Here is a 25,596-nt window from a genome sequence, read left to right as displayed (position 1 = left end):
TCAAACTTTTTGGCAGTAGAGTCAAACCGGATGTTCCAAATCCTAGAAGCTTGCTTGAGTCCATATATGGATTGATTTAATTTACATACCATTTGTTCCTGACCTGTAGCTATAAAACTTTGTGATTGCTGCATATATATATCTTCAGTAAGATCTCCATTCAAGAACGCAGTTTTGACATCCATTTGCCAAATCTCATCATCATGGTACGCTACTACAGCTAGAAGGATCCTAATGGATTTAAGCATGGCCACCGCCGAAAAGGTTTCCTCATAATCGATTCCCTTTTTGAGTGTACCCTTTCGCCACAAGACGAGCCTTGTAGGTCTCAACCTTACCATCAGAACCCTTCTTCCTCTTATAGATCCATTTGCAACCAATTGTTTTTACCCCAGGGGGCGGATCTACCAGAGTCCATACTCCATTGGCCTCCATTGAGTCATTCTCAGCTCTCATGGCATCTACCCACTTCAAGGAATCTATATCCAACGTAGCTTCCATATAAGTCACGGGATCCTCCTCACTTATCGTGGCTTCCACCAAGTAATTATCCTAGTCATAGTCAAAATGAACTGGAGGCCTGGAAACCTGGGTAGATCTTCTAGGTTGGTCATTACATGGAGCTTGTGGGACATCTTCCACTACCCCTGAGCTTTCCTCATCAAGAACAATTTCTTGACGATGATTGTTCAAAATGTATTCATCTTCCAAGAAATGGGCATAGAATAGGTAACCCACAGAGCCTTTAGGGTAGCCTACAAATAGGCAACGACTAGTCTTGGATTTCAATTTGTCCACACTTTTCTTTTAACATGTGCCAAACAATCCCAAATCTTCAAGTGTCTCACACTTGGTTTATTCGGAACTGATTTGGTTGGAACCCAGTTCAACACGTATATCGCAGTCTCTAATGCATAACCCCAAAAGGATGTGGGTAGCTCTGAGTGTACGAGAAGTGGTCAGACCATATCCAATAAAGTCTAGTTCCTCCTCTTTGATACACCGTTTATTTGTGGTGTAGTAGGAGGAGCCGACTGTGATATTATCCCATTGACCTTTAAGTAGTTATTGACTTCGTCAGAGAGATACTCGCCACCTTGATCCGATCGAAGGGTCTTAGTTTCTCTCCCTAACTACTTCTTGACCTCTTGTCTAAACTCTTTGAACTTTTCAAAGGATTCAGGCTTGTGTCTCATTAGGTACACATAACCATACTGTGAGTAATCATCGGTAAATGATACAAAATAAACATGCTGGTTACGTGTCTTAATACTCATGAGACCACATACATCAATATGTATAAGGTCAAGCATGCTTGTACATATTTCAGGCTTTCTATTAAATAATTGTTTCATCATCCTACCCTGAAGGCAAGATTCACAAGTTGAAAGATCTTCTACAGTTAGAAAATCCAAAGGACCATCCTTTACCAACCTTGTGATACGATCTATGTTAATATGGTCAAGTCGGTAATGTCACAGACATGTGGGATTAACTGTATCACGGGTTCTTTTCTTGGGGACATCATCCGATGTAGTTTCGGTTATGTTAGTTTCAAGAGAAGGATGGAGAACATAGATACCATTCTCAAGTTCTCCGTATGCGAGGAATTTATTATTTCTTTTAATAGTGATCATATTACTAAAGAGAACAGAATATCCATCCGCACACAGTTTTGAAGTAGAAATCAAATTTCTTCTCAAATTATGTACATAAAGACAATCTTTAAGTACAATAATTTATTCTCTGAAAATTAACTCTATAGATCCTATGGCTATAGCTGCAACACTTGCAGAAGTCCCCAACTAAAGAGTCACCTCAGAATCATTACACCAAGAAGTAGAAGTTACAAACAAATTGGTTTCAATGACAAAGGATTCGAAATTACCTTGTTTCTTGGATTCCAGGTATTGAGGACTGTTCCTCTTCCATTGGCCGGCCTGCTTGCAGTAGTGAAAAGCATCTGATGCTCTGTCCTTCTTTTGCCTTTTGGACTTAGTAGCTTTTTTCTGAGGCTTTTTCTTTGCCTTCCTCTTCTTCTTGCCCGATTTGCTAGCTTCAACAAGCATGGAAATGGGTTCATCATTCTTAATCAGTTCCTTGGCCCTCTGTAACATATTGCTGAGTTGTTGGATGCTAACATTTAGCTTGTTCATGTTATTGTTCATGATGAACTGATTGAAGGAAGGAGGCAAAGAATTTAGGATGGCGTCCACCTTCGTGGCATGGTCAAGCCCGGATCCAAGAGCCTCAAGTTCATTGATATAACCCATCATCTTAAGACAATGGTCTTGAACCTGTTGGTTCTTGGACATCTGTGTGGTCATGAACTGCTTCAAGACCTTATGCTGAGTAGAATGATTATTCTCTTCGTACATCGTCCTTAAACTGTCCAGGATATCCTTGTACAATTCGATCTGATCGAACTGTTGCTGTATCGGATTGTCTAAGGATGCTATGATGTAGCAACGGACTAGGGAATTTCTCTTCCCATTCCTGGTAGTCACTTCTATGGGCCTCAGAAGCCCTATCACCCGGATGCTCCGGCGCAGGATTTTTAGCTACTTTGTCCAGTTTTTCTGATGTCAGGACCAACATAAGATTATGGTACCAGTCAACATAGTTTGGGCCTTTTAGTTTGTTGTCATCCAACAATTTAGCGAATTATCCGTTTGTCATTTCTGATAAAAAATAAATATTAGTCCACAACCTTATTTGATTCATGTTATTTACATAGGTATGACTTTTAATCTATGTTCCATTTCTATTTGTTCATCTCTGAGATTTCCCTCATATTTCAGTGACGGAGACTACGAATTTTGTCTCTGGAAATGTGGGAAATCACATAGGGAGCATTGAGCCAACTGTTTCAGCTGTATAACCCCACCACCTTTCTATGAAGGATTATATCCACTCATCTTATGAGCTTTCCCTTTGGCCTCTGTCAGACAAGGTTCATTGCCATTTTAGGTTAAACTTTTTTGTCTAGTGAGTGCTCACCCATCATATTTGTGAATGCCAAGGTACCGTGAGAGAGTCTTCCATTTTAAAATAGGCCCCTCCCACATCGGTCTATGACGCCCTATCATTTTATGAAACATTCCAATAGATCCAATAGCAAATAGATAGCCCAATTTTATGGTGCGTTTCCTCATTACTGAATGACCCATCTTCATGCTATTGATAGAAGGCCTTTAGAGAGTTCATTATATGAAGCTCCCTATCACATGCACTCATATTTCAGCAGAGGGAACATAAATTACGCCCTAATTTAATTTAGGTCAAACCAAAGTGGCTCCCACTGACTTTCATAAAGCTAGATTTAGGTGGGCCCTAAATGGCTAGGGTTCTGCACGACTCCTCTTGGAGAGGTGTGGGGCCCACCATGAAGGGAGATCTAATGATCTTTAGGGACACCATGGCAATGATGTGCATTCGTCCATGGTATGCACAAGAGCCACTATCGTATCGGCATGGGCCAAGTACTTATGGCCCATGAACGTTGCACATCACACGTCCATACATCACATGTAGGAACAAAATTGATCCAATCAATTAATATCTGTAAAACCCATTATTAAAGCCCATAATAATCTATAATATTACTGATTAATATTATCTAGGTATATGGGCTGAATTGCAAAGAGCAGTTTGGACCATATAGCTTTTATGCAGTTAATGGGCTAAAGCAGTTTTAACACATTAAAACTGGGTTTTATAGGTGTGGGCCGAATTACATCTTGTAATTAACCATCAACACCTGGACCCAAGAATGAAAAATTAGGACTGAGAACAGCCCCCATCGAACCACAGGTTAGGTCCAACTAGTTTGGTTCAATCTGGTTCGAATGGGTCTAGGGTTTGATCTTTAATTCAAGATTTAATTCAAGATTATGATCTGAAATTAAATTACTAATAAAAGACATTCAAGAATCAGTATAGGGGCTGTTTGTAGATCTGCTACCCTGCAAAATAGAGGTTAGTTCATAGTTTGCAGTTTCTCAAACTTCAAATCGTAGATAGTCGAACCCTAATCTGCGAAACTCCTTCATTATGCGCAATCAGCTTCGAATTTGAATGGAATAAAATAGAAAACCCTAATTTCTATTAATATTACATCAAATTTAATTCCTATACATTCGGTCTAAAAATTAAAAAAAATTAATTATAGACAAGAATGTGAAAAAAAATTGCAAAACGCAGATTTCTTGCGCTAATCAAGATTACGAACTCCACCGTACGAACAACCCATAAATCAAGATAAATATAAAGAGCAATTCTAAATATGCATCAGATTTAAAAAGATTTAATTTCAGATCAATCGCCCTTAATCTGGGAACCGATTTCCCAGAAAATCAATAATCTGCGCAAATCGGGTAGAACGCCTTCTGCCTATTTGCGCAGTTACAGATCTAGCCAATTTTGGTTCAAGATTTGAACATGGCTCTAATACCAATTAAGGGATGAGAGCTCCATCATATTGATGGCCGAACCCTATAAGTAGGTTGGGCGATATTTCAAAAATTTCTCTCTCCCATGTGGGAATCACATTCCCTATTTTAGAAAACTGCATTTTCAATGATCAATCTTGAACCTGAACAGAACCAGATTTGAAACCAAAAGGTAGGAGAGGGATATACCTGATACGGAGTAACAATAACTCCCAACGAAGGTGTTTACGTCCAAGGAGATTACCAAAGTTTGTTCCCACTGAAGATGACGCAGCGTAGGGTGGAGCAGAATCAGTAGGATGGCTCTTTAGCAAGAACCTGATTCTTCACCAAGAATCTGATGGAGGGCGAGTGAGCATGACTTCATATCACCTTTTCTGCCAAAAGGTGATATCAAGAACCCTTCGTGATCGCTCCTACAGGTGGAGATCGAACTGGCAATAGCGGCAATAGCAAGAGAAGACAAGAGCAGAAGATGGCATCAGTCCAACTATATGCTGTCTTCTCTCTTGTATCAGTAATACTGATGGATGAATTGGGGTTTGCCCTCATCCTCTATTTATAGCCTTAAAGAGAGGTTCTCGTTAGGAGTTTCCTAATCCAAATCTTGTATTTGGATCCGGACTCTCTTTAAGAGATAAGGATAATCCCTTATCTTATCTATAGATAAAGATTAACCCTCCTAATCTAATTAAGAGTTTCCTAATCCAAATGTTTATTTGGATTTGGACTCTTTGAGTGGATAGGGACAATCGCTTATCTTATCTGCTGATCTAAATCCTAGAACCGCCCCTCTTTAATTAATCTAATTAAACCAGTTCGAATTGGGCTTTAGGCCCATTAAGTCCATGTACTCACTTATCCTCCAAACTACTACCCAGTTGGATATCCTTGTATGGCATGGGACCCAAATATTGATCTACACATTAGCCACATGGGTTCAGCCTAACCTTTGTTACAAGGCTTGGCCGAATTCACTGTAGGTGACAGTGAACCCCTGAGCCCATCACCATGGGCTCTTAATGGCGCCAACATTTACACTAAATGGTCATTGGGTCAAGCCACCTTATAAAAACCCAAGGACTGTGGGCAGATGCAAGATTAGCCCATCGGGTATTATCCTCAATGGTCTTGCACTTAACCTCTCAGCCCATAATGATCAAACACAACTCGACAAGAGAGAATCTCTCCCTCAACTGCAAAGTATAGCGCTGCACTCTCTATTCACATGGATCCTGGGAATTAAAACCTTTTACAAACATTTTGAAACCATAATATATATATATTGTATATATATATGTGTGTGTGTGTGTGTGTGTGTGTGTGTGTGTGTGTGTGTATTTCTATATAAATATATTTTGCAAAACAAATTCCAGTGGTTGAAAACGGCTACTGGAAGCTTTGGTTTCCATCGGAGAGAGTGCATCCCTGATCATTCACTTTGTCCAACAAAGGGGCTGATCCTGTCACTATGATCACCCACTCAGATGAATTCTCGGGCTGTGCCAACATACTTAGGTTTTGACCCCCTCTAAGGATCTCACTGATTGGCATATCAAAGACAGCCCAATCTGACACATAGTGCAGTATAATAATCGAGTCTAGGGGTCAAGTGTAACATTCTAGTTTTGCCCACCTATCTCCAAGGTCCAGGGCAATACTAGAATTCTGGTCCGGTTCAAGGTTTCCAGAAAACCCACACTGCATGTACCTCAGGTCTCACCCTGGCAGTTGAGACAAGCCACTCAATCAACTTGGCAGCACTTTAGTGTCAGCCTTGGCAGAATAAATTTCCCCAGATCTATCCAACGGCTGTGAAGATTTTAAATTAACACAAGTCTCATATGTGTCCAGTTTAAGGGTATTACCCAGAAATACACCATAATAACATGAATCAAATATGAATTTTATTCATTTACATTAAATGTCATAATGTACGTCATTCTGATTGAAGCTAAGGGCATACACTGTTTAACACTGCCTCCTTTCTGAACATGAGCTAACTCAATTTTGAGATCATGAATGCGTGATTTGTTAGATGATGAGTACAGGTCATGTAGTATTTTCCAAATAGAGCAAGAGAATTTGCAGCCTACAACTTGGGCTAGGACTGGTTCTGCGAGTGTTGAAAGAATCTAACTAAGGATCAATTGATCTTGTTCATGCCAGGAGATATACTTTGAGTTATCTCTCCTAGAGGAAGACGATTCATTAAAAAACTGAAGGGCTGGGGAAGCTACCATCAACATACCCATGTATCCGAAGTCCTTTGAGTGCTGGTTCGAATTGGGCTATCCAAAGAATATAACTATCTTTGGTGAGCTTCACAGTGATGAGCTAAGAGAAACTACTAGCAGAAACCACGGGTGGAGTAATGGTTGAGGTCTGTATTGTTGTGGAGATGTTGGAAAGAAGAATAGCTGCACTGTTGTCCATGGTGCTCAAAGAAGACACAGGTCTATGATGCTCTAATACCATAAAGTGATTAACGGTTTGAAGAACTTGCTCTGCATTTTGAGCATATTGTGTTGGAATATTTATAGAGAAGATTTTACATGATAAGATGATATGGCTGTATAGAATTTGAATGTAAACAAATCACAACAAAAACGGGAGTAGAGAGATAAGCCTTATCACAAGAGAGTTATTCATAACAGAGAGAGATTTTAGTCTCAGTCGGTGAGCATATTATATGCCGTGAAGGAGAGCCCCCCATTCATCTTGGAGAGGGTTTGTTGTTGCAACTCTGTTACTTCTTGTGAATATTGTACCATTATCTACTGAGAAGATTGCAACTCTTGCTCCTGCCAATATAGATGAGGATATTAAAGAACCATCAGTGAACAATTTATATTCTATTGAGGCATTTATATGTGAGTGTATAAAGCTTGGGTGACAGTCTTGAACAACTGTTCTCGAAGGTAAGTAGTGCATATCTTCTAGAAGCTGAAGTGGATTCAGTACAGACTTATTGTGCAGAGCTGAATTCCTCACATCCCATAGCAGTCTAAAATGGATAAAAAAAGTTAGCCATAAAGAGCTGCCTTTCATCCCTATTTAACACATTCAGCTTTGATTCAATCCACTTAGATACAAATTCATGAATTGCTTTATTCTGAAATCTCTCTAGATTGATGCCCAAAGAAGTTGAGATCCAAAGAGCATGAGAATAAGAACATTCAAAGAAAACATGTTGCCATGTCTCCATATTCATGTGACACAGAAAATTTATTCTCTTCCCCATTAAGGAAATGTAGTCTGTCTTTTGTCTTAATGCCATTCCATCAAGCTTTTCACATAAAGATTTGGAATCTCATAGGGACTTTACACTTCCATATGAGACTCCACTTTCTTTGGTGTCCAGAAGATGTTGCTTGTGTAGCCGTGAAGAATCTGTACCCTAACTTTACATCATACTCCCCAGATTTAGAGGATTTCCATAGGAGCTTGTTCGATGGGAGATGATGCGAAATCTAGGTTTGCAGAATGTACAGTCTGTAGTTTTCTATAAATAAAGATGCAATTTTCTGTACCTCCCATGTATTGGAATCAGAAATGAGGTCTTTTACAGTCAAGCCAATATTCTGGTTCTGAGCTTTTCTTTGAACTTTAGGAGTTCCATTTGGAAGAGACGGAACCAAAGGATCTGATATGTATATTGAGGAGCCATCTTTTATTTTCCAATTAGTGTTTGCTTTTATTTTGTCCCACAAAGACAATAATTGTTTCCACCATTTAGAGTTTGTTTGTCTTTTTTTAAAGGAAAACAGAGATTTATTCATAAAATAATTTTCTTTTATTTCTTTCCTCCATAATCCATGTTCTCCAGTAAACAACCTCCAAATTTGATTGGAAAATAGAGCTTGGTTAAACTCTTTCATCCCCCTGAAACCTAGGCCACCCATACTTTTTGCTTTACACAGTAAATTCCATGCTATTGTATGAACAGATCTGTTATTAATAGTCATTCCACCAGAAATTCCTTTGCTTCAACTTTTTTAGAGTAGAATTTGGGAGGATAGACACTCCCATGATGTATGTAGGCATGGCTTGGAAGTGTGGACTTCATCATGGTGGTCCTGCTCGCTTAAGAAAGCAATTTTTCTTTCCATAGACCTAGCCTTGAGTTCATTTTTTCCTAATTATTTCGGCGAGCATTTCCAAGGTTAAGCTGTACTCCTAGATATTTCTCCACTTGTTTCAATAGTTCCATGTGAAGGGGTGACAAAAACATTCCCTTTTTTCTTCTATGAACCCCGGAGCTGAAGTGAACAACATATTTTGTTTTGTTTATTTTTCGACCAGACATCTTCTCAAATTGCTTCAGTACATTCATCATCATTTGAACTTGACTGATGTCCACTTTGCAGATCAGTAGGCAATCACCTGCAAATAAAAAGTGTGTGATTTATGGTCCACCCCTACTGAGTTTTATGCCTTGAATTCTGTTACTTGAGCTTTTGAGAGTAAACATGTTAGGATTTGCATCCCAATTATGAACAAATAAGGGGAAAATGGGTCCCCTTGCCTTAAACCATTTTTTTGAGGGAGAAGAATTCCTTCTGTGTTCCATTTATTTTAACTGAGAATCTTCGAGTTTCTATACATCATTTGATCATCCCACACCATTTTTTAGGAAAACCCATCTCCTTGAGAATTTGGAGAATTAAATCTCTTGTCATTCTACCATACGTGTTGGACATATCAATTTTCAAAAGAACCCACCCTTTCCCTTTTTCCTGCTTTTTCATTTTATGTACAATCTCGAGTTAGAATGACATTGTCCACACACTATCATCCTTTTATGAATGCCGCTTGATCTGGAGCAATGAGTCTGTTTAAGTATTTTTGCATTCTAAGCACCAAACATTTGGACAAAATCTTATTTATTAAATTGCAAACACTAATTGGCCTAAATTGGCTAACTGTTTCTCGAATCTTCACTTTTGGAATATAAACTAAGTTCATAGAATTTATTTTTGGAGGAAATTGGTCTGTCTCAAAAAATTCTCAAACCAATCTACAGATATCATGTTTGAGTAAACTCCAGTATCTTTGGTAGAAAATTGGAGTGAATCCATCTGGACCTAGGGCCGAATGAGCCCTAATGGATTTTACAACCATCTTTCTGAAGGTGGACTCAAGATTTCTTGTACTTCCTCCGAAAGTTTTTCAGAGATCAAGTTTTGTATTAAAGGAGTTTCGGAGTAATTAGAATTACTAACATTCTTAGCTTGATTTTTGAAAGCTTCTGCAACTTCTTCAAGGGACATCGTATCCCCTTAAGAGGATTTCAGGAACTCGAGAGCATTTCTTCTATTAAAATTGGTGATTTGAATAAAATACCTAGTGTTACGATCACCTTCTTGGAGCCACAATTCCCGGGACTTCACTTTCCACAACATTTCTTCTCTCTTCAACCATTTCTCATATTCTCTCCTGAGTTGTAATTTTGTCTGTTGAGAGCTTGAGGTCTCTTCCTCCTCTAGTTTGACTAGTTGGAGCTCTACTTCTCTCAGTTTCAATTCAATTTTCCCGAATCTTTGGGAATTCCAGACTTTGAGGGTGCATTTGCACCGTCGAAGCTTAGTTGGGATTGTTTCAGAATATGGTGGAAAAGACCATTGGGTTTCTAAAATTTCCTTGCGTTCTTCTTCTACCCACATAGGTATAAAGTGAAATTGTTTAGGGCCTAAGATAGTTTGGGAGTTTGTGTCCAAGACCAGCAATGCATGGTCTGAAAAAATAGTTTGGGAGTTTGTGTCCATTCCGCGATCAAGCTTTTCCTTAACCCTTTTGGACCCCATTTTTTATTGAACCATGTAAACTTCGACCCAATTAGTTCAATCTCTAGGAGATAGTGATCAGCTGTCAAAGCATTTAGTGAGTTGGATATTCTGTTGATCACCACTCTAGAACCACTGTATTCAGATGGGTGGATTATGTCATTCAAATCTCCTAATAACAACCAATTATTGGTACTCCTCATTTTCTCATTTACTGTATTCTAACATTGAGGTCTTTTTTGTTTCACAGGGTGACCATAGACTAGGCAAATGTCCCATGCAGGAGATGTTTGGGTCAGATTTGTATGCAGAATAATCCATCTTTCAGAAATTTCTTCTATGTAGAAAGGGAGATCAGCTTTCCAACAGCAGTAAAGACCCCAGATCAACCTTGGGTCTTGGGCCAGGAAATAGCAATTTTGGGTATAACCTAGTACTTTCCCTAGGTGTTTCGATTTATCCTCATCTAATTTCGTTCCCGATAGACACAGTAAATCTGGGTTAAATTTTCTTATTTGTTTTTTTAGGAAACGAAGGGTACCTGCCTATACCTGGTGGTGGTTAACACTTGACACTTAACAGAGGTTACCGGTGGGATCATTCCCATCGAGTCAGCACTCTCAGTGAGTATTGGGTAATGAGTAGTACTGAATTGTTGTGTCTAGTAATTAATGGATTATAGATCCTTTTCTGAAGGTGCAAGCTTTTGGGCTCTGCGTTCCCCCCGTCACCGCACCTCAAGTCAAAACGGTTAAATTGTAAACAGAGCTGAGAGGTGAGAGCTCTCATTTAACAATCCTAGTTCAAGTGTTAAACAGATGATAAATATTTAATCCTGGCAGGTAGCACGCTATCAGTCGTCTTACAACCAGGTAGCGTTGCTCCTGAAGTTTCTGATAATCCATAGTTCAAAATCATCAGTGAAGCCCACCTTGGCTTTGATGTGGTTAACTAGGGTAAAAATCAACTGTGATTGTTATACGTTGTTGAATTCCTCACAAAGTAGATGAAATTCTAAAATCATCCAAGTTCCAACTAAGTTGATTTCTTTTAATTTGTTATTATCAGTAATAAGTAAGAGAGTCATGTTCTTTCCAGTGACCAGCTTAATTTCTGTTTCTGATAATCTTTGACAGAAGCTGGAAAGAAAAGGAGGATGGACTCATCTGAAAAGTTTTGTAATCCTGTCTACCAAACTTAGTCCTTGGCTTATTGTCAAAACGTCTTGATGGATGCTTTTAGGAATTAGAACGGCGAAGAAAGATTTGCATTACCATAACAATCCTACCTAAAACAGAAAGACAATAAGAAATTCAAAAAGAGAGAATATGAAAAAAAAAAGAGCAAATAATTCAGGAAAAAGTTAACCCCCTGGTGATCCTCCATAGCAGATTATCCAAACAACTGCCGAGTTCAAAACTCACAGTAGAATAGTATAGTTAATGCTAGATTACAAATTTCAAATGCAAACAGATTACAAATTTAAGTAGATTAGGTTAGATTAGATACTTGCATAACGAAATCAAATCCAGCAAATTAGAAGAAATTCTACACTGATTTTCCGCTTTAGGAGCGACCAAGTAGAGCATCTTTGTAAGGAGTGGGAAAAACAATTGGCTTTGCCTCATTCTGCTTCCTCCTTGTCTGCTCTTCTAATATGAGAGGCACTTCACCTTCCCTCTCTCGATTGAGTTGCTCTTGTGCTCCACCTCGCAGTTTTTCAAGCCTCACTCCACCCACTTGCTGCATCTTGAACACCTTTACCAAGTTAACCAATCCCCCTATTAGGAAGAGCAAACTTCCAAAGATTCCCAGCCAAACCCAACTCTTCCCCTGCACAAGCATTAAACAACAAAAGAATTTTCATATTTAGTTTATATTAGTTCTGCTTCTACATTATTTTGATGTTGTTTATATCTGTATTAGGGTGAGATAGGAAAACCACAAGGATGAAATCCTCGTCTGTCCAACATATGCTAGCTGCTCATGTGATGTAACCAATCAACAAGGGCAAATGAGCAATCAACAATATGAAATCACAGATTGTTCCCTCATCTCTGTTATACATTTGCACCTGTTTCTACCTAAAATATAATCTCTTTTGTGTTCTTAATCAGCAATTCAGTTAGCATGCGAATGACCCATTTACATGAGCCAGAGGTAATCGAGTCGGAATTAATGAGCAATATGATTGTTGTTGGGCCTGGCACAAGGGTCTAGGTCTGGGATGCTGAAATAAGTTTGATAATTCCATTACGAGACTGTATGTACGAGCAGGACAAACCAAATGATATGCCTAGATTTATATGTATGACCTATATTTAAGGCTGGGCATATTTAATTAATTCTCCAACCACTACACCAGAACATACAACCATTTGAAGGTAGTTTACCAATTTTGTGGTCTTAGGCAAAAGTTATTACCAGGAGCATCAAGCCATGGTGGATCATCCCACTTTGCTCATGACAGTTGAGAATTGCACCAACCAAGAATAAGAGGCTTCCCATCAGGAATGGGAGATAAACGCTTTGTTGCAAAATTTGAACATGACCATCAGCTCTCTCATAAATCTGGCATGAGTTGTTTATTGAACCAATAAGCCATAGAACTGAGCCCACAATAAGCATGTTCAATGCATACTTCTCCAGTCTAAAATAATAATAACGCCCTTTCTCCGCCTGCATTTCACCGCAAAGTATAGGAAGTATATTTAGTAACAGAAACACATGAGAAGGAAAACAAGCCTCCCACATAAGCTTAAAAATCATACTCTACATTCTATTGCTCATAGTAGTAAACGCACAAAACTCAAAGGAATATAATTAATTGGTTAAAAGTAAACAACATTCTCTATCTATCGTTATGCACAGATCAGATGAGAGTTATTTCAGCTTATTGGAAATGTTCTCCAAATGGATGCGTTAATGCCTTGCAGAATGCATATATAAAGCTCATATAATATAATAGAAGTTGTTTGATTGTTCAGACATGATACATACATACATACATACCTGAATTAAGAAAAAGAGAATGGGTAAGAAATTAAGCACGGATCCTAAAACCTGCACGATCGGAACTGCAAACTCGACGAGCGCAAGCTGCCTATCGAACCCCATCAGCCCCAATCGGTAATCGATCCCGGCCAGATGTGCAAGGAGATCGTGAACATTGACCAGGGATATAAGTGCTAATGCTATGAGGAGGATGACGAGACCCGACTTAGCATCCCTGGAAAACTGAGACAAGAATCCACCAACCAGAAGTAACGATGCAAAAACATATAACCCTGCATTTATAAACTCTAATCTGTTTCGACCCAGCCGTGGACCATATAATCGGTTCTCTCGTGCAGACGCAAGCTTTACCATTCCTCTTTCCCCCGTGTATCCAAGATGCCTACCCTGTTCCGTTCCGTAGAAGTACACAGATGAAATTTTCTTTTCTCTGCTGATTTATTGGCTAAATTTGCCGGAAGTTTGAGAGGAAATGATCGGAAAGTGGAGGAAGATCTCAAAAACTAAATAGTAAATACCGTTTCTGCGTGTGGTGGGAGAGAAATAACTAGCGGAGAGGGCGTACAAAGAAATGTGTATGATGATGAAATCGGATACGTGTCCTTCTGCATGAAATCTAAAAACAAGAACTACCCGTACTAAGTACGACGGGGCAACTACACTAATTTAAAACCTTTCTTATCGTTAATTTTCCGTTACAATGTAAAAATTCTTACGGAGGAATACAGATGCACACGATGCAGAAATCTGAATTCAAGCCCCCCGCTACTATTAGCCCTCTCTCCCTATAAATCACATCCTGCACATAAATTTTGGAGTTATAAAATTCTGATATGAACTGATTAATCATTCTTTCAAATTCTTAAAATACTTTCTCTCGATAAATTCTCAAAATAAAGTTCATGCTACGTACATTGCTTTCCCCTCCTCCCTAAAGTTGTTCTTTATCTTTGTGAGAGAGAGGATCCGGTGTTTTCGTCATCGTTGTAATCATGGCTTTTAAAACCGATCTGGTGATTAATCAGCCCAATCGATGTTTTTTCTTCCTCTCAAGTGACCGATTCCCAGTTTTTTCTGGTCCGACCATCCCATCCGATTTTATAAACCACGATTGCAACTACCACCGATGATAATACCACTTTTTGCAATCCCAAACTCGGGACAATGGTGGAACTGATTCCAACATGAATTCTACTCCCAAACGACAAGGGAAATTTTATGGTGGGCAGTTGGGAGATGCAACATATACAAAGATCTTCGTTGGTAGGTTGGCAAACGATGAGATGCTATTTTAAGTAGCTTGGAGAGATCCAAAAAGTTGTGTTAATCACCGATAATAACACTTGAAAATCTAAGGTTATGTTTGGTTTAAACGAAAAAACAGGGAAAGGAGGAAAAAGAGAAACCTTTACAAATTTTATATAGCTTTCCTTTCTTTTCTTACATTTTCCTTTAAACCAAACATAACCTAACGGATACGATTTTGTAATGTTCAAGGATCGATCTAGATGCCGCAATGAGGGCTTGCTAGGATCCATCACCTGTCATCCACGGAAGAAACCTTACTGCAATGTGCACATCGGAATCGCCAATCAACTTATCAACTGCAACTAAACGTAAGCCACTTGCCCGTTAAGGATGACAAGGTCACTGTTTTCAAAACCGGATCGAAAAAACCAGGAATCGGTCACCTGATCAGTTCTGTTTTTCTCCAAAATCGTTGATTTTGATCAATAAACCGTTGAACTGACCGATTAATTGTTCAAACCATTTAAACTATTTGAACAGTTTTGACCGTTTTCCAAATTTTTATTTATTTATTGTCAGAATGTACTAGTCATTCAGATCCGTTCAAACTGATAACCGAACCCCTAACCGGTTAGATCACTGGTTCGTTTTTAAAAACCATGGACAAGGTTGATCAATTTCTTGTGTTGGAATTGAGAGCTACTCCGATCCACTAGAACATTCAATTCTGAAATATGGTGAGTTAGTCAGAATCTGACCTAAGGATGGTCCAACACGAAAGGCTGATGTTAATAGAAAACGTACGGGAAAAAGGAATACCTACAAAAAATTTAAAGGGATAAGTACACTGCACTCCAGTTCAGAATTCTGAATTTAAACACCAACACCAATTCAAAATTATAAATACCTCCACTAATAATACTTATACTCGCCCTTGAATTGGCATCAATTTTAAGCTAGCATCCACCCCTAATTGTATGGTGGAGTAGGGATGGCAGTTTTCCCCATCCCTAGTGGGGACCCGACTTCTTCAACCCAATGGGGTCAAGGGTGGGGATGGGGATTGAGGTCCCCACCTGCCTCGACCCCGATTGTATATATATTTATTATCATATTATTTATATTATATATATTATTATATTATATATATTAAAATATATTTAAAAATTTAAAATATTTATTTATTTTAAGTAAATTTGTTTTTCAAATAAATACTATTATATATAAAAAATTCCGGGGATTTGGATCCTCACAGGGAACCTATCCCTGTAGGAGATTGGGGATGGAGGACAAAATTTATCCTCAACGGGGATCAGGGACGGGGAATATGATCCCTGCCCTGAACCAGCTCCGTTGCCATTCCTATGGTGGAGTTAGGATTTTAAGGGTGTACTGAACAGTAAAAACCCAAATTTTAAAAAGGTTATCAGAAGGAGACAAGGCACTAAACATTTTCTTTTCAGAGGTAAAGGTAGGAATTGTAGCGGTGGCGATAGTGGTGGTCTCTCTCCATGCTTTTTCAGTTTTTTCATTGATGAAGTCACAACTCGCAACCTCTTTCACTAAGGTAATGCTCATATCAGTTCAACATAATTCAGAGGTGCAATGGTGCGGGTGCCAACTTGGCACACTACGTTGTCATGCGGGTGGGAGAGTCTAGGGTGGATGGCCTTGTTGAGGGAGACCGGATCTACTCTTCACATCTGGCGCCTCACATGCATATCCTACCATGTATTGGGAATATCTCCCGTACTTATTAATTATTATTCATGGGAGATGTTCCCAATGCACGGTGGATATGCATGTGAGACGCCCATTTGTGAGGAACAGATCCCGTCTCTTGTTGAGGTAACTCTAATCAGTGAAGGAACCGTTTGGATGGAGACAAAGATAGAGTGGATTAGAAGTTGGTCCTCTGATTTTTTTTTTCATCAATTTTGTTTTATTTTGAGAATTTGATGAATAGTGGAGGGCAATTTCAAAACATTACAATTTTTCTTGTTAGTACTTGATGAAATCAATGTCAGAAAACTTAAGGATATTTTAAGACAATATGCAAACAGTAAAGATAGAGTTAATTAATTAGTTAAACCATAAGGGTAGTTCAAAAAATTTGCCCTAAAGATTAATATGGATCCTATGAAATACACATTTTTTTAAAGGTAGTTACATGTTTAAATTTAGCATTTTTTTAGAATGGAGTTAATTATTCTTACATTTTTTCAAGAAATGGTTGGAATAGATACTTTTTTTGTAAGTAATCATGTGTCTAAAGTTAGCATTAATTTTCTAAGAATAGAATTAACTATTCTCAGTTTTTCTAAGGGTGGATAAACATATATCTAAAGAAGAAATCTTCCATTTTAAAGTGGAAAATATCCACTTTTTGAATACCGTTTCTTAAAAGCATAGGATGCCATGTGTTTCTACAAATTGCATTATATGAGGCTTATTTTTCAGAAATCAACACTAAGCCCAAGTCTATTAATGGACGTTATGATAAGTGGTAAATTTACCTAAATGCCCATTTATGGCTATAAGAGAATAAAATTGCAAAATAATAGAAATGGCTTGATTAATGAGTAAATCATTGTGTTGCTTCAAAGCCTTCAATGCCCTATTTATTCAACTCTAAGAAGAACTATGGTTTAAGAGACTCAATAAAGGAGAAGGGCAAATAACATTGGGAGTGCAAGTCGGGCGGGTTGGGCTGGGTTTATGATCAACCCAGGCTTGGCCCTAAAATTTGGGCTAAAGATCCAAGCCCGGCCTGAGCCCAAGGTCAAGCCCGATTTTTCCAATCCTAGCTCAGCCCACCCTGTAATTTGATGCATTCGTGTTGGGCTCAGGCCTGGGCTAGGCTCAGGTTTTATAGATAGATAAATGTATTTATGCAAATATATATACATATATTTATGTATGTATGTAAATATGTATGCAAATATCTATATACAAATACTTATGTATATATATGTAAATATGTATGCAACATTTATATACATACATACATACATACATATATATATATATAATTGGGCTGGGTTCGGGCTACCTAAGGGTTAGGCTCAAGCCCAGCCCCCCCCCCAAAAAAAAAAGACCCCAACTTCTTGGGCCCAGTCCTAGACCGAGGACCGAAAATCCAAGCTCAACCCGTGTAAAATTCCGGGTTGGGCCAGTTCGGGGTCGGGCTGGGCCCGCCCAAGTTCCCTAAATGACATCGGATGATCCATAACTAACATAATGCTAATAATTGGACTCGAGTGTTGATTTGTAAAAGTAAGGATTTCTTGTTCTTGCAAGTGAAAGTGAGGCCCTTAACAGTCCCTACCCCCAAAAATATGAGGTATCTCCCTATAATTTTCCCAAGGAAAAAGAAGGGCCACACTGTATGATATGACCATAGGTCTCTAGTTTCTCATCATCACCCTCAGTCTCGCTATTGTTGTCATCATTGTTGCCAGCCTTGTCCTTGTTCCACTTGTTCTACATTTTCTTCTCCTTTGCTTGCTACCTCTTGAATGGCTTCCAGATGTTTACGAAGGCCAATTCTACGATACATCATTCTTGCCCCTTTCATTCATTTTCTTTTCAGTTGTAATGAGAACCTATGTCTTTTGACCACTTTTGACCATTTAGGCTGTTGCAAGAGTTTCTCAAAGACTTGCCAAATGGCACCTCAACTTTTTAGGTTTGAATTAGAATTCTTTGACCCCATATTAACGATTCCAATTGCCACACATCCTAAGACTACTTTAATTTTTAACCAGAAAAGAGCTTATCTTTGATGTTTTGAAATTACATGCATGAGAAGATCTCAACTTGGTGTCCTTAATTTCTACCTGACCTGGCCGTGTCTCCTGCTCGTAAAAGGGCTAATATACGTTAGATGAAATAACAATGTTATTCCCCACCAAATTGGCTTGAACGTCTTGTATTTTGTTTTCGTGAGATGGTGTTAGTTTTTATCTTTCAAAAAATATAATAATAATAATAAATAAAAATGTTATTCAATACAGTGAATTGATAATCAGAGGCCTCATTAATCAATGTGGAGACTAGTTTGATAAAAAAGACAATTTCTGATATTGATGCATACTCCAAGTGAATATAAACTACAACTGAGCAAGAAAATAATGGTATCAAGCATTACACCCCTTCAGAAAAAATATTGCAAATAGTTTTATCCTGACTGGGCGATGCAAAAGATAATAATAATAATAATTTTCACCCCTTCAGGTGAAGCATGCATAAAAACCTTAGAAACTTGTTTGCCTGCCATATAATGCACTGCTAATTCATTGGCCAATACATAAGTTTGCCTGCTGAAAGTCGAATTTACGAAAAAGAAACTTATTACATAGAAGTTGAGTTCAAATCAACAAATCTGTACACCCAGAAAAGATGGTTCACAATGCTCCTTGCAACAGCATGAGCTTGCACATTTTGTACTATTGAAGGGGATTTCAACCTCGAGGACAACGATAACTGCCCACCATTCAGCTTGATTCAGCTTCTTTGCATGACACTGCCGCCCTATTGCTGCCAAAAACATATCATTATGACTGAGGAATAATCTTCCAACTGAAACCTAACAATTGTACAAATATGGCTCGTGTTTTGGGTTGGTCAATAAAAATTCGGAAAAATACGGATACACACGATGAAGAATTCTGAATTCTGGCCCCCCTGCTATTAGCCCTCAAACCCCCCATAAGCCACATCCTGCCTGGTGAATTTGGCATCAATTCACAGTCACGATGCATTCTCCTTGTACTTTGGTCATTCTCCCATAAAAATTCGTAAAAGATATGTATTGTCACGTCACATGTCAGAGTCGCTTCAACTAGATTGATTAGATTTCAAACCCTAAAGCCGGAAATACCAATTTGATGTTTTTACAATTTACAAACAGCCTCTTGCACATGCATTTTGTAGGTTTTTAAGGTATGCCTACTTCAATCATAAATAGCCTCAAATAACAATTGTAGGTCAATTTATATTGCCCAAAACGTTTCAAGTAGAAACAGTAATCATACCACCCATCAACAAAAATTTAAACGGTTGATAATTTGATATATTTATCTGTTTCAAGCAATGGTTTCTCCGAGCCCATCACATGCTGGTTCCAAATTACATTTTCCAGCATATTTCTACAACTAGGGGTGTCAATTGACCGGTTTTGGATTAGATTCTATCCGATCCAAACCTTATCAATTCGGATAGGAACAGTCCATTATATTTATTAGATTGGGCCAATTCAAAATAAATTAGTTCATATTCTTATTAGGTCTGAATTGGACCTAAACCAAAATTTCAATAATCTGATCATGAGACCAAACCCTTGTCCAATTTGAAACTGATCAAAATTGAAGTTGGCATAAAATCACTTTTATAAAAGTACTTTTACAAAAGATCTTTTACGAAACACTTTTACAAAAGCACTTTTATAAAAGTAATTTTATGAAAAATACTTTTACGAAAACACTTTTACAAAAGTACTTTAATAAAAGCGCTTTTACAAAAATACTTTTATGAAAGCACTTTTATAAAAATACTTTTACATGAAAGTACTTTTATGAAATCACTTTTACATAAGTACTTTAATCAAACTACTTTTACGAAAGCATTTTTGTGGAAGTACTTTTATGAAAGCATTTTTACGAAAGCTCTCTTATGAAAGTACTTTTATAAAAACATTTTTACGAAAACACTTTAATGGAAGTACTTTTATAAAAAGTACTTTTGTGAAAGCACTTTTATAAAAGCACTTCTACAGAAGTACCTTTATAAAAATACTTTTACGAAATACTTTTGTAAAAGCACTTTTTGAAAGTACTTTTATCAATGCACTTTTAAAAAGTGCTTTTCAATGCCAAAAGGTATATTTTTGTAATTTTCATTTTTTTCATTTTAATATATATTTTTTTAATTTTTTATATGTTCTGTTTTTTATATAATTTTTTATATTTCATTCGATTTGGATTGGATCCAATCCAGTCCATTTACATTTTAATGGATTGGATTGGATTTCGACTGGATTAGGTCCAGTCCATTTGCAAGTGGGCTTACATTGAACTGGATCAGGTTGGACCAAATCCAGTCCAATTGACACCTCTATCTACAACCGAACGTGTATCCATGCAATTAATGGCATGAGATCTTCAGGTCTTGGAATCTGTTAGAAAAGTGCCTTGTTTCATATCCTACAGACTTGTTCATGGGCCAGACTTGAGCTGAGCTTTTGCCAAAATTTGAATGGCCCAACCCGAAGCCCAAGCCCAAAACAGTGTAAAATGTTCATGGGCCAAGCCCAAAACCTGGCCTGTGAACAGGTCTAATCCCATGAGTCTGAGGGTGACAGGTATGTTGCCAGCATATGCTCCTTATCTACTCCTCTGCAATATATCTAAAGTCCGCATCCATTATCCTGTTTGGGTCGATGCCTACCTGCGAAGTCATCCACAAAGCTCTTGCAGAAGCACATTTGAAAAATAAATGCAGCTCTGTCTCTTGCTCCATTTTACAGACTGCACATAGCTCCTCTTTGCATGATAAACTTTTTAGTTCAATTTTAGTTGGTACTCTGTCCCGTAACAGCTTCTACATAAACAACTGAAACCCAAATGGTGCTTTAATTCTCCATATATGTATTCTATTTATCCTCTTCTGGCGTGGAGCAAGGATGCCTATATAAAAGTGATTTATAGACAGCTTCACATTCTTTGTTCTCTTCCATAGCATACCATCTTGGTCCTCCATTCAACTAGCTGATGTGTATTTAATTGCTTGACATTCATCTCCTTTAAAAAATTCTCTAGTATGCCATCATCCTACTCTCCCCTATCCCTTGTTTTCCATTTGGTGTTCACCCACTCAATGTCAAAGAAAGAGAGCAACTTTGATTATTCGATGTGTCCTCTGTTTGTGGCAACTTTGTACACTGACAAATTGTGAGGCAATCAGTAGGCCCTCAACTGACTAGTCTGTCACTGGGTAATAACAAGGGGAGCAGTCCTCCAAGGATTAAAAATGGCAAGAAAAGCAGGCAATGAAAACTTGCAAATAGAAAGGGACTCAAAAGTAATAATAAGTTGGCTAACATCACATCTGAGAGCCCATTTGGATCAATTTCTATCTAGAAATGTTTGGGATAGACAGCTGTTCAATTTCTATCTAAAAATGAGCAAGAATTTAGGCTCATTTATTGTCCAAGTGTGGCATGCCGCCATCCCAAAAGTCTTCTGCACTTGGGCAAGAGCTGGCTTCATTTTTGGAAGAAATGGGGAGGCCCGGGAGGCATGTCCCACATATTTTGAATACCTATTTTATGATGGGTCCCGGTCTCATAGTCCAAATCATCCAAAATTTATGAAATTTGTCACTGGTGCAAGAATATAAAGAATCATTTTTCTTCAGTGGTTTCTTTGTTTCTATATCTGCATCCCATTGATTTATGTGGTTGACAGCCATCTGGTTCATAGTCCATTCATTATGCACGTTCAAGAATCTTGAACATTAGAAAATGCTTTGATGTTCTATAGTTTACTCTAAAATATTGGGTCAATATCTGCAATAGATTTTTAGTACATCCCATGTGTTCAAGTGTTGACAAAATGAGTATGTTTAGGGTTGACTTTAGGATAGTTAAGAGAGCACAATGTTCTTTTAATTATTTAACTATAAAACATAAAAAGCATACTTATAAAAGGCATATGTTAGATTTAGTTACCTAGGGAGATGAACCCTCGTGGCTTGATGACAAAGACTGCACACACAGTGAAGGCAACGCCACAGGAATATCAGCATTTACAGGAGCCTATAAAGAATAAACAAATAATGAAATATGATATTTATAGTAAGAACCTCATAACTAAATCCAAGTGTACCCAAAACAAAGATTAAGTAAAATTTTACCTGCGCTATGTTTAAAGGATTAGTTGATGCACCTAATATATCAGCCATGTTAATGTTGGGAAAATTTGCGCTCAAGGTGGACATCAGTGTTGTCACAGTCACTTGTAAGCGTGAAACAGTAGCCTGCATATCCTGCATTTTCTCCTCCATTTGCTGTACCTTCTCATCAGCCGACTTTTGAGCAGCAGAGGCTATCTTTAAGGCCTCAGCAGGGTTGGGTGTTGGGCCCCATAAATCAGAAGGAGTGGGACCTAACCCAAAAGTCCGAACACGGCCACGTCGTTCTTCTCCCATTACTTGAGAGAAGAAGTCATTCCTAGTATTGCTTCCCTGAGACTGTTGAGAGTGCTGTTCTTTGAGTTGTAACTACAATACAGAAAACAATCAGTTAGATTTTACAATTCATAAAATAATGTCCCTCACTCCTATATATGGGAAAGATATAAAATTATGTACCATAACAAGTAAATACTTAAACATACAATTGCTAGTGATGAGGCTTTATCCACGGGTGTCCCATCTTTGCGTGTATGGGTCAATATGAACAGCTCAGCTCGTGTCAGCTCTTCCCCCCTCTTTGCCCGCTAATTGTCATGTGAAAACAATAATTCAATGCAGTATGATTTGATTGTCAAAATATACATCACAAATGAAATTATAAACATGTCCAAGTGAATAACAAAGCTTACCTCCTCTTCACGTACCCTTGCAAAGCTCTTTCCACCTGCAGTGTGACTAATCATTTGCTTCGCACGGTTACTCTTGTTTGTAGCACTTCGGGCCTACAATGTGGCACACCAAAGAGTAGACAGCAAAAGAAAATAAAAATAAAGGTTAAAGAATAAATACTTAAAGAACTGTGATAATGCAATAATGTAATGCAAAAGATCCAATCAATGTTCAGTGCATACCTTCCCCTCTTCGGAGTTCCAAAACTCAACAAGAAGTTTCCACTGTTTAGGAAGAACACGTCCATCACGGTCAGCAAGCCGCTCCTGATCAGACTCATGTGGCAAATAGTGGTATTTTTTCAGTTCACTCTTCCAGTCCTTCCATTTTTTGCCAATGGACTTCAAGACCCAAGATTTACTGCTTGGGTCAATGTCAAATTTGGCCTGCCTCACATATTCAAAACAATCAATCACATAATAATAATAATAATAATAATAATAATAATAATAATAATAATAATATAACAAAGAAAACATTGAGTAATATATTTTTCACTGGTACCATAACAAGCTGCCACATATTCTCCTTGCGCTTAAGTGGCATTGCCCTCCAGTCAAGATAAGTTAGAGGTGCAATTCGCCCATCCCGTGCTATTGTGCCCAAGAAAGTTGTTAGCTTTCTTCCCCCAAACCCAATGGGCTGTTTATATTTGTTGATTGCAACAGATATGCGTTGGCCTTCAGGCATAGTCCATACATCGAGGCACCTTGTAGGGCCTCGAGTCTTAGGGATACTAACAGGATCTATAAAAGACAAAAAAAAAGGGATAGCAAGAATAAGGACATAATATATATATCCTAAGCATAAAAACACATGAATTTTCAACAAATATAATGATATATAGCATACTAGTATCAATATCTACAGAACTCTGGGAATTGACTGAATCAGGCGACTGTGGGTAACTGGAGCTTGGGTGACCCTGCTGGGATAGATGTGTCTCGTCAGAGCTTGACTGTATCTGGCTCGGTTCCATGTGGCCCTGCTGCTGTATATGTGGGTGGTAGAAGCTTGCCTGAAAATGGTCAGTTCCCATATGGACCTGCCGTTGCAGACATGGATAGCTGGAGCTCAAAAAGTGCTGGTTGGATTTCATTTGGACTTGTGTGCCTTGCTGGGTCAGATGCGGCTGGGAGGCAGATGATTGGGGCATCTCTGACTGGCTATTGCTGCCAAACCTGGAGCCTACAGAAGACCTAAGCCAATGTCCACTGTGCCTCATGGCAAAATCCTCTAGTGCAGATGCCCTTAAGAATGAAGAAAGTTACATGGTCAATAAAACATAATTGTTTAAACAACCACCACAAACAAGCATAAAATAAGGACATTTGTCCATGTTTATAAAAAAACATTAATTTTCAAGACATTAAAGCATGAAGACATAATATGGTAAAAAAGAATTCGAAAATTGGACGTGTAATCTCCAATCCTGTCAAACTTGGTAGCATCTGAATGATCTACCTCCATTACCAAGGGAAGTGCTAGAGGTATGACAATTACTATTCTATCAAAAACTGTCATCCCAACAAAAAACAGCATCACCATTATTGTATGTACTGTTGGAAGGCAAACCAGTATTTAAAACTACAAGGTGAAAAAAAAAAAGGAAAAAAACCCAAAGGGAGTTTTGCGCCTGTGCAAAGAGCTATCTACAACTGAAGGGCAAGGTGCAAGGACAAGTGCCTTTTTGAAGCAAGGTGCAAACTTTTTAAAAATTCAAGAAATGGAAAAAAAAACAAAATAAATAAAAACAATATTAATTAAAAATGCTTTTTTTTAGAAAAAGGCTGACTTGATTAAGAAAGAAAAGAGAGCCTATGTGCTTAAATTCTAAACAAAATGTGTTAGCCAAGGCATGGGAAGAAGCCATCTGTTTTGGCCTGTTCTGTAATTTTTTTCTTTCTGTCGTTTTTGGGAGAGATAAGAGAGGCTATCTCTCCATGTTGTATTTATGCTTAACTTGCTTCATTATCAATGAATTATTTCTATTATTGATAAAAAAAAAAAAAAAACAAAATGCTTTAGCCTAAAAATGCAAATTTTAATTTTAAACAAAATGTTTTAGAAAACCTATGAGCTCAAATTAAAATATGCATAATATATAAAATATATTCATAGATAATGACAAGATATTCTGTCATTTGCAAATAGCTATACACAAACATACATGTATGTGTTTCATCAATGCTCCCAAAGTTTGGACCTTTTCAAGTTTGACACTAAAGCTCAATTTGGAAGAGTACAGATACAAATATGTAGAGTGCAAAACTTTGTATTTTGTATTATTTTGTATATATTTGTACTCCTTCCAAACTGAGCTTAAGTGACTTTAAACCATGTCATTATACAAAGGTATACAAGACGCTAGTCCATCAAAGCCAGCTGCTATTTTTGAGAACACCGCAAAAAGGAATTCCCGTATACTTGTATAGAAAAATGCCATTCCCAAT

General features: G+C 37.9%; 2 protein-coding genes across 5 annotated transcripts in view; both read right to left on the bottom strand.

The window, feature by feature from the left end:
• Window positions 1–11,588: 11,588 nt before the first annotated feature.
• LOC148879658 (uncharacterized) lies at window positions 11,589–14,559 on the bottom strand. The gene is made up of 5 exons (XM_088961267.1): window positions 14,166–14,559; window positions 13,969–14,051; window positions 13,250–13,868; window positions 12,662–12,916; window positions 11,589–12,070 (listed from the first exon to the last, which is right to left on the bottom strand). The coding sequence occupies exons 3-5, from the start codon at window positions 13,604–13,606 to the stop codon at window positions 11,804–11,806; spliced, it is 879 nt and encodes a 292-aa protein (XP_088817393.1). The 5' UTR covers window positions 13,607–13,868; window positions 13,969–14,051; window positions 14,166–14,559; the 3' UTR covers window positions 11,589–11,803.
• A 4,150-nt stretch (window positions 14,560–18,709) lies between these two features.
• LOC148879657 (uncharacterized) overlaps window positions 18,710–25,596 on the bottom strand; it is a 37,526-nt gene continuing 30,639 nt past the window's right edge. Inside the window, exons 8-15 of one of the 4 annotated variants that reach the window (XM_088961259.1) lie at window positions 23,996–24,393; window positions 23,648–23,889; window positions 23,326–23,529; window positions 23,104–23,196; window positions 22,897–22,998; window positions 22,415–22,780; window positions 22,230–22,316; window positions 18,710–19,039 (exon numbers count right to left, since the gene is read on the bottom strand). In XM_088961259.1, coding sequence (XP_088817385.1) covers window positions 22,230–22,316; window positions 22,415–22,780; window positions 22,897–22,998; window positions 23,104–23,196; window positions 23,326–23,529; window positions 23,648–23,889; window positions 23,996–24,393 — 1,492 coding nt within the window. In that variant the 3' untranslated portion in view covers window positions 18,710–19,039. The remainder of the gene's footprint in view (window positions 19,040–22,229; window positions 22,317–22,414; window positions 22,781–22,896; window positions 22,999–23,103; window positions 23,197–23,325; window positions 23,530–23,647; window positions 23,890–23,995; window positions 24,394–25,596) is intronic. The other 3 variants (XM_088961260.1, XM_088961261.1, XM_088961262.1) reach the window with 3 other exon arrangements.

This window comes from Nelumbo lutea, chromosome 1 (genome assembly GCF_056320005.1).
Source record: "Nelumbo lutea isolate HS-2025 chromosome 1, American lotus-T2T, whole genome shotgun sequence".
NCBI lineage: Eukaryota > Viridiplantae > Streptophyta > Magnoliopsida > Proteales > Nelumbonaceae > Nelumbo > Nelumbo lutea.
This window is presented reverse-complemented; position numbering and strand designations above follow the sequence as displayed.

Coding starts and splice junctions, on each gene's coding strand:
- LOC148879658 (XM_088961267.1), bottom strand. CDS start 13,606: ATGGTAAAGCTTGCGTCTGCACGAGAGAACCGATTATATGGTCCACGG. Junction 12,917..13,249: donor TTCTCTTTTTCTTAATTCAG/GTATGTATGTAT, acceptor GGTGAAATGCAG/GCGGAGAAAGGGCGTTATTA. Junction 12,071..12,661: donor ACCATGGCTTGATGCTCCTG/GTAATAACTTTT, acceptor ATGCTTGTGCAG/GGGAAGAGTTGGGTTTGGCT.